The sequence below is a fragment of the Chlorella variabilis genome (genome assembly GCF_000147415.1).
Source record: "Chlorella variabilis unplaced genomic scaffold CHLNCscaffold_8, whole genome shotgun sequence".
In the NCBI taxonomy this organism is placed as follows: domain Eukaryota; kingdom Viridiplantae; phylum Chlorophyta; class Trebouxiophyceae; order Chlorellales; family Chlorellaceae; genus Chlorella; species Chlorella variabilis.
The window spans coordinates 1759050-1767968 of record NW_005435080.1 but is presented as its reverse complement, the minus strand read 5'-3'; the positions used below and the strand labels follow the sequence as shown (position 1 = coordinate 1767968).

General features: G+C 61.8%; 1 protein-coding gene across 1 annotated transcript in view; it reads right to left on the bottom strand.

Moving 5' to 3' along the window:
• The window catches only part of CHLNCDRAFT_57694 (hypothetical protein), a gene marked incomplete at its 5' end in the record, with an annotated part of 13231 nt that overhangs the window by 2104 nt on the left and 2208 nt on the right, over positions 1–8919 (bottom strand). The window contains 14 exons of the mRNA XM_005848327.1: positions 181–246; positions 343–443; positions 590–674; positions 887–993; positions 1141–1291; positions 1644–1715; positions 2435–2555; positions 2711–3635; positions 4223–4872; positions 5205–5292; positions 5495–5666; positions 6671–7468; positions 7652–7794; positions 8579–8894. Coding sequence (XP_005848389.1) covers positions 181–246; positions 343–443; positions 590–674; positions 887–993; positions 1141–1291; positions 1644–1715; positions 2435–2555; positions 2711–3635; positions 4223–4872; positions 5205–5292; positions 5495–5666; positions 6671–7468; positions 7652–7794; positions 8579–8894 — 3795 coding nt within the window. The remainder of the gene's footprint in view (positions 1–180; positions 247–342; positions 444–589; positions 675–886; positions 994–1140; positions 1292–1643; positions 1716–2434; positions 2556–2710; positions 3636–4222; positions 4873–5204; positions 5293–5494; positions 5667–6670; positions 7469–7651; positions 7795–8578; positions 8895–8919) is intronic.

Here is an 8919-nt window from a genome sequence, read left to right as displayed (position 1 = left end):
CAGGCGTAGCACGTGGTGAGCGATCATGGTGATCGAGGCCATGCCAGGAAGGAGCTCCAACAGCGCCCGTGCCATGGGGACTGCCTGCACATCACGGGAATTGCATCGCGCAGTTCGAATTCCCTTTGTCCTGCAGCAGGAGCCTGGCCTGCTCCCACGTGTCACAGAGCAGCAGCGCACCTCTGCTACTGGCGGCATGTCATGTAGCTGCCGCTGTTCCTTCGAGGCCAGCGGGTTGAGGCACACCTGCAGGCACAATCGCACAGCAAGCGGCGGGGCAAGAAAAAGCAGATCTTGGCTGCCGCAGAGCGATGCGCCCCAACCAACTGAACACCGGCATACCTCGTGGTTGAACAGGACCACAACTGCCTCCATGGCCATGGTGCACACGTGAAGCGCTTCGCTGCTCTCATCCGGCGACGACAGCTTGCCTGTCATTACACCTGCAGCAGCGGAGGCGCGGGGAGGGGCAGAGGTTGAGAGACCACATTCGGAGATTTATATGTTGCCCTAGTGTTGCACATGAATTGCAGGGCTTCTTCTTGCGCTGCTGAGCGTAACAGCTGTGTCCTGCCTGCGCCAGGCGCACCTAGCATTTGTGCCAGGGTGGAGGTGAAGGGGGCCGCCAGCATGGCAGACTTGATGGCGGGACGGTACACTAGCGGGACAATCACCTGGTGCCCGGCAGCAGGTGCGAAGCGGTGTGAGAACCATGGGGAGCGGCAGCAGGCAGGAAGCGCAGGCCACATTGATGCTGGCACATGCACTGGTCCTGTGCCAAGGGACTGGCTCAGCAGTGCAGTGCGACGCCTGCCCGTCTCTGTCAACTACTGTGATGCACCACGCTACAGTCAAGGAGCGTGGGTGCAGGCCATTGGGCACATACCTCCAGCAGCCTGCGCCCATCATGTAGCGGGGCGGGTGACTCCGCCACTGTTTGCAGCTCCTCCAGCAGCGGTTGTACTAGAAATGGGCCCATGCCACCTCCCAGGCCTGCAGCAGGAAATGGACGATGCAGGATGTGGCATTCCATGGGCTCCAGGGGGATTGGTTAAGCAGAAAAGACAAAGCACTGGAGGGGAGCGCGCCATCGGGAATGTTGATGGCCAACACACCGACCGACCCGACTCCCCACCCCACCTGAAGCACGTGCAAGAACCCGCACCACTGCCGCACGCAGCAGTCGGCTTTCACTGGTCAGTGCTGCAGCAATGAGATGGCGGAAGGAGGCCCTACAGGGCTCGATGGCGGTAGCCAGGGCCGCGCGGTACTTGCGGTCCGAGGGGGGGGCCTGCGGGCAAGGTGGTAGTGCCCAGTTGGTAATTGTATCTTGAGTGTAAACGGCCTGCACAGGTGGACAAAGGCATCTGCCAACTGACCCGCCACAACAACAGCAACCGAGCTGCAGGGGTGCAGACCTGGGTGGCTTTGCTCCCTGCTGTAGGCCACTCAGCTGGGAAGAGATCACCCAGCAGGCACGCTGTAGCAAACATTTCAGCAGGCGTCTGCAGCAGGAGGGCAGCCAAGGGACACACGCACACATCAGCATCATGGGTGCTGCTGTTGTGCATGCTGGCAACATGAGAAACAAACCATCTCCCTCCTAAAAACAGGCATGCAAGAACCTCTGCAACTCCACCCACCTGCACCGTGACCTGGCCAGTCTCCAGTCCTGCCGCTGGAGTGCCCCAAAACACTTGCTGCAACAGCAGGGGCTGCACAGCACAGGCAAGCCAGGATCAGGGAGTATCCGTCAGCTCCTGGCAATGCAGCACAACAAGGCTCGTCGGTTCGGCATCGATGTTAGCTTGCCTGCCAGGGCTGCGCAGCTTCGACGTAGCATCGTAAGCAGCTGGCGAGATGGTAGCGCGCAGCAAGGGCTGCCTCCATGCCCGTCGTCCCCGCCTGTGATGCAGGGCCTGCGCCCCCCTCCCCTTCTGTGCTCCCAAGCATGCACGCCAGGCTCTCCTCTTGGCAGCACAGTGCCGCATGAGCACGCAGCAGGCCGACGAGCAGGCTATTGCTCTTAACGGGACACGAGGATCTGCGCAGTGTGAATGAGCAGGCGGGGCGTTGGGTAGGGCCAGCAGGCAATGGACAGGGGCAGGCAGAACAGCGGGTGCAGCAATGGCAAAAGCGCGAACTGGGTGATGGAAGTAGCAAACACACACCAGCCTTCTGAATGATAGCACACAGGCAAAACAATGCCCCCAGGCAGTGCTCACCCCCGAAGATGCTGCAAGAGGCAGCTCATAGCCGCAGCTGCGCTTGCAAGGAAGCTCAGCGCTCGACGACGGCAAGCAGCAGCTTCACCAACATCGATGGAGTGCCCTGCCAGCACCTGCATGCAGCAGAGTAACCACCCTTGCTGTTAAGCAACCTTCCTGACCTTTGGGCAGTCCAAGGCCTTGTATGCACTCATCTCATGACGCACCTGCCAGCTGCTGTCAGCAGCTGACGCCTCAGCGAGCTCAGCACCGGTGAGGACGGCCCGCAGCAGCACAAACAGCGCGCCCTCCGTATCGGCGGCATAGGCAGTAGCACGCCCGGCAGAGCTGGGGGACCAAAGCATGGACGCAAGCAGTCGCAGGCGCTGCTCGCAGCACGCCAGCTTTTCCGGGTCACTGCATGGGGCAGAGACAGGCGTTCTAGTATTTCACTACCTTGAATCAGCAGCACCATTCACTGTTGTTGCTAGCACTGCTCTCACCAAAATAGCGCCTCCACTGCTGTCCAATGCACAGTGCACACTGTGCCAGCAGGGGCCTGCACGCCGCTGCCACTGTCCTCTTCAGCGGTTGCTACCGCAGGTGGGACCCCAAATGCTGGCAGCTCCGCCCCCAGATAGGTGAATAATGCGGAGATGCTGCACTGCTGTTGCAGCGCCAGCACCGCTGCCGTCGCGCCCTTCAGGCTGGCCAGCGCCGACTTGGTGGCACCCAACCCTGCAACCGACGCCGTTGCATCTGCCTGCAGCGCCTCCAGCTCGCTTAGCTCTGTCGATGCCGCTAACTGCAGAGCCACCGCATGCTGTTGCCAGCAGCCCAGCAGGTTTGCGTGCGTGGCAGTGGCCAACGCCAGCACCAGCTGGGGTGCATGCATGCAGGCGCTCGCCGACGCCAACAGCAAATCAAAGTCCAGCCCATCTTGCTGCTGAAGGGCAGCTGTTGAGCCATCCAGGCCAATCGTGCCACTAGCCGTGGTGCTGCTAGCTGCACGCAGAAGTGTGCAGTGCAGGTGCAGCATGAGCAAGAGGCGCGGTACCGCAACCTCCGACTGCAATGCTAGCACCTGCACAAGTGCCCGCCGCCCGCTGGCCCCACAATCGTGCAGCAGTGACGCTGCTGTCTCTGCCGCTACCTCGGCCGCCTCCGTCTCCAGGTTGCTGCTGCACAGCTGCACCACAGCAGCCTCCGCAATGAGCAGGTGCTGCAGCATGGAGGCGCCCTCGTTAGGACACTCTGCCGCCAAACAGCCTGGGTCGATCGCAAGCAGCAGCTGCTCCAAAACAGCCGCATCGCTCAGCAGCATGTGCCAACCGTTACGGCTGCTGGCCAGCACTGCCAGCAGCGACTTGGCACCCGCTGCCAGCTGCTGCTGCAACGCCTCCTCAACAACCACTGCCTGCTGCGCCGCTGCAGACGGTGTCGGCAGCTGTTGCTTCTCCAGCACTGAACGGTGTGCCATGGGCACATGCAACACAGCCGCTAGGAGTGACAGCAAGCGCCGACTGCTAATCGCCTCGAACAGGGAAGACGGTGGGTCGACAGTGGCAGGATGCAGCCCTCGCCTGCCGTTGTTTGTATTGCTTAACGGCAGCGGCTTTGCCAGCAGTTTGGCAAGCTGCTGCAGGCTGCTGCAGCAGTCCGCAACCAGCAGACTGATCTCAGGTGATGCAGGTGGCCGCTGCCGCTGGTGTGCCGTGACCAGCTTCTCTGCAGCCGACTCGAAAGTGGCTGCGGCCTCGTGTGCACGCAACAGGTGCAGCAACTGGCGCACCACTAGGGTCAGTCGCTGCGGCTGCACATCCTCGAGCAGGTGCCGAGCCATGTGCTGGGCACAGCCCCCGTAGGCACTCTCCTTCACTGCAGCAGGTGGTCACACTACATGTTTGAGTGCGGCGTGAGAACAAAGGGACACGGACATGGACGAGAATGCCTGCACTCCACGTGCTGGCAGACATACGAGCTCGCGCAGCAGCAGGTCAGTTGAGCACGCTTACAGTGCCAGTAATTCATCATGCGCCACCGCTGCTGCTGCTCATAGAGGTCCCACTTCTCCGCCTCATCGAGCGGGGCTGCGGCTCCAGCGTTCTGCTGGCGCATGCGCTGCTGCTGCTCCTGTGAAGGCCCCGGGGGAGTGGGGCCAGCCATGGCGCTGCGCTCCGCCCTCGACAGCTCCCGCGCAGGCTGCTCCCGGCTGGGACCTTGGTTGGTGCGTGTCTGCATGCCTTCAGGCTCCATATGCTGCCGCACACGCATATTAGGCTCAGCGAGTGGAAAGCGCTCCCGCTTTTGTCGCCGCTGCTCCTCTTCCTGCTGCCGCTGCTCGAACTGCCGCTTCTCCTTCTCCCGCTGTTGCTCCAGCCGCCGCTTCTCTTCGCCACGCTGCTGCTGCCGCTGTTGCTCCACCTGCTCTAACTGCCGCTGGTCCTGTTCCAGCCGCCGCTGCTGCTCTTGATACCGGCGCCGCTGCTCATCATCTTCAAGCTGCTGCCTCCAACGCTCCTCTTCTTCCTGCTGCCGCCTGCGACGCAGTTGGTCATCTGCCTCTTGGCGGCGCCGCCGTCGCTTCACTGCATCCCGCTGTCGTTGCTCCTCCTCAGCTTTGTGGCGTTGACGCTCAGCCCGCCCCAAGGCCCATTCGGGCTCCCTGGAACACAACAACAGTTTCAGATCAATGAAAGGCAAACGAAAAACACTCAGGTACATTAACGAGCAACGGCAATGCCCCAGTGTTGCCGAGACCCACCTGTCGATGATGTGCCCCACATCATCTATCCTGCCCCCATGCTCCGTGCCCCTTGACCACCTGCCACGCCGCTCTCGAGACTGCTTGTTGTCAAGCCTGCAGCAAGCAACTTGCTGGCAGCCCTTGCCAAACAGCAGCCAATGCCACCTGCCCCCCCAAGTGCCCTGGCTCAACAGCGAACTGTCTCAGCCCTCGGTTGTTTAGGTGAGCTGCAGTCAAAGTCGGCACCACACCTGTTGTCCTTGTCCTTGCGCCGCTTCGCATCCCGCTCGGTGCTACGCTCGTCACGGTCTTTTCGGCGGCGCTTGCACTCCTTGCCATCTGTATGTGTCAACAGTGAGCGAGGAATAAATGAGCAAGCAATATCACACAGCATTCCCAAATTACCGCAGCACAATACCCACAATGGAATGTTTCCCTGTCCCCAGATCAATGCAGCAGCCCACAACAGACCAAGCTACCCAAGGTCAAGGCAGTGCAGGTGCCGGCCTGAAACTGGCTGGCGGCTGTCTGGCTTTCACACCTTTGCCATCAGCGCCACCCATCTCCCAGCGCTCGTCAGGGTCTGCGCCTCGGCTGTGACGCCGCCGGGGCGGCGAGTCCGCCGCACCATCGATTTGTGGGATGGTGGCACCTAGCCCCAGGTCCAAACCGCCATACAGGTCATCCTCCTCAGAATTGGATGCTGGGCCAGGCTGCGATGCAGGCAGAGGCTGGGCCTCTGGAGCAGCACTAAGCTGCACGATGTCCACATGTTCTTGCTGCTGCTGAGTCGCTGCATCAGCATATACATCGCCACCAAACTCCTCTGCCTCCATGTCTGCGGCTTGCGCCAAAGCTGCTGCCTCCATGTCTGTCTGCTCTTGGTGTAGCGAATCGTTAGGATGCTCGATTGTGCCGGCAACAGCAATCTCCTGCACGTACTCTGCTGGCTGCTGCTCTGCCTGCCCTGCCGCACAGCCCCCTAGCTCGTGTGGCACACCATCAGCATTCTCTGGAGAGCAGCCACAGCGCAAGGAGACAGCAATGGGTGAACAAGTTGCACCACACATTGGTAGCTAAACTCGAAGGAAGAGGAGCAGTGTGTTGAACGCAAAACAACAGCAGGGGTGCTGCATAGGCTCCAGCAAGCGCAGGCCGGCCCACCTTCAAAGCCACGCCCACCGCCATTACCGCTATCGCTTCCGCTATCGCCATACAGCAGTTCTTCGCCCTCTCGCTGCCGCTGTTCCTGCTGCCACTGCTGATGCAGCAGGTCATGCTGTTCAGCTGCTCCCTGCTGCCCTGTGTGGCGCGCCCCCTGTCCATGTCCCTCGGCATCCTCCCCCTCCGAGTGTGATGAATACGGGTGCTGCTCCAAGTCTGCCTCACCCGCAGGAGCAACCAATTCTGTGCCCGTCACCTGAGTAGTTACGGCACATGCCAGTGCTGCCAGCTGCTGCTGCTCAGGAGACGGTGGCGACAACTGCCAGACGATGCCATGCCTTGGTCTCCAAAGCCCCAGCAGGGCAGCAGCACCCAATGTGCCACAGCAACGAGTAATCAACAGACAGGCGGTGGCCGAATAGCGAATGAAAGAGGGAGGCGCCTGCAGGCCAGTGGTCAGAGAGTAGACAGGTGAACGTGAGCCGGCTGGAGCAGAACACAAAAGCGAACGAGGAGCCAATTGCAATTGTAAATGGATTTCAAGCATGCGCACCGCCGGCATCGTCATCACATCGTCCAGCAGCACCACACCCCACCGTGCCACCATCCGCCGCGCGCCTGTACCGCAGCTGCACAACAGCACTGCTGCTGCCAGACCGACCATGCTGCAACGCACTGCCGCACTGGTGCGCCCTGCAGCGCCTGCGCCAAGCATGCCACACCACCCCAGCACCAAGTCTGCCGCTGCATCCAGCAGGTTATCACTGTGCTGCGAAGCTGCTGCTACGGTAGTGCTGGATGCAGCAGCTGCCACTGCAGGCTGCAGCTGGCCTTCAACATCCTTCCCTGCTGCATCAGACTCTGCAGCATCTGCCATTGCCGCGTGGCCCCCATCCGGCTCTTTGGCTTGCTGCTGCTGTGGCGGCTGCTGCTGCGACTCTGGCGCAGCCGCCAGCGGCACTGGCTCAAGCCCAAACTTGCCAGCCACCAGCTGCGCGCACACCGAGTCGGCCACAGTGGCCGCAGTTTCGAATAGCGTGGTGGGCGGCGGGGTGAGTGCCATGAGGCGCTCCGAGGTGCCCACCACTTCCCAGTACGCCACGAGCTGGGACAGCACTGCTGCAACCGCTGGTTGCAGCGGCGCATGCCGCCAGCATGCAGCGTTTGCTTGTGCCACCACCAACTCCCTCTGCTGCTGCCGCTGGAGCCACTGTAGCGCAGCTGCCAGAGTCAGGCGGCGCTGGGGGAGGGGGGGCGAAGCGCTCATCGCCGTCTCCAGTGGGTAGCCGTATAGCGACAATGGCACCGTCTGATACCAGCCGCGCAGCAGCACGCGCGTAGTTGCACAAGGCTGCAAGGCAATGCGCGGGGTCAGTGCCCCTGCTGCCAATAGTGCAGGGAATGGGCTGGCGCAGGCAATGCCGTGGCAACTCATGACGGCATTAGCAGCAACAGAGGGCGTGACGGCATCAGCAGCAGGCAAACGGGCAAGCCATGGCACCCTGCTGCAGCGGAATGACTAGCGAGAGCCCACCTGCAGCTGCACCACTCTTGTCCCGCTCTGCGGCTGCTCAAACCCGGGGCACAGCTGCAGAAAGCGTGCAGACGCAGGTGCTCCCGCATCCTGGGCAAACAGCAGCAGCAGCGTCTGCTGGTGCCCGGCGGCGCTCGACGGGACTGCTCCGCACCGGGCGGCGGTAACCACGACGGGCGCCGGGAAGGTGATCTGCAGGCCAGGGCGTCGGTTGGTTTCCCCTCCCTCGACACGCTGCCAGGTTTTGCCACAGAAAAGCTGCCTGGCTTGTGCCACCGAAAAATGAGCCCACCTCGGTGACATGGCTATCAAATTCCCGGTGAGTAAGGACCTTCTTCAAAAGACAGTCGGCGGCGCCCTGGGCAACGGGCGGGATAGCGGCCATCGTTGCTGCTGCTCCTCCTCGCCTCCTCCCCTACCCTGGCCTGGCCTCTGGGCCTGATGCCCCGAACTGATGGCGACTTTTGTTTAGAGAAGAGCAAGATGGATTTGCATTTGTGGCATTTCTTGGGCATTTCTTGGATGTGTTGCCCCCTGATGTGGCACCCTCCCGATTGGGCAACCCCCGCCCCCGCTCGCTCCTGGCAGCCCGCGCGGCGCTCCCCTCCCATACGTGAACTGACCCCATAGAGCCATGTTTGAGGGTTGAGCGGGGCGGAGCGGGGCTGCTTGCACACGTGATGGCATGCACGCTTCAACGCTCCCGCTGTCATCTCACCTCTCTAGCGTCAGAAATACAACTCTTACAAGCCAACCAACACGAACAGAGAGACCGAACAACAGAAATGAACAGGAAATATGAAGCCGCCACAGGCGGCAGCACCTTTCAGCGGAGACGGCAAAGCGTACAAGGCACACTTCTTCAATGGTTCTTGCAATTGCCACCCTTACCGGTTATACAGCCACAGTGCCGCCCACACCGCGCACCATTCTTCTTGCAGCTGCAGTTCCGGGTGCAGGCGCCGCGGCAGCCGCAGCGCACGGCTGCCTTGCCGCCGCCGGGCTGCGCCGCCATCGCCACATTGAGAGACACCACAGGCACTCCTCGCTGCGCCGTGCCGCTGAAGGTCAGCTCGCTGGCCAGGCTGGGTGGCGCCTTAGATAGCCTGCTGGCCTGATGCATACCCTCCACCACTCCAGCTCCGCTCCGCAGCCGGTACATGGTCACGCCAAAGGGCCGCTTGATCTCCACCACGCGGCACACGATGCGGTTGCGGCCCAGCTGCTTGCCCACTTTGCCGCGCTTCGGCGGCAGCAGCAGCACGTCA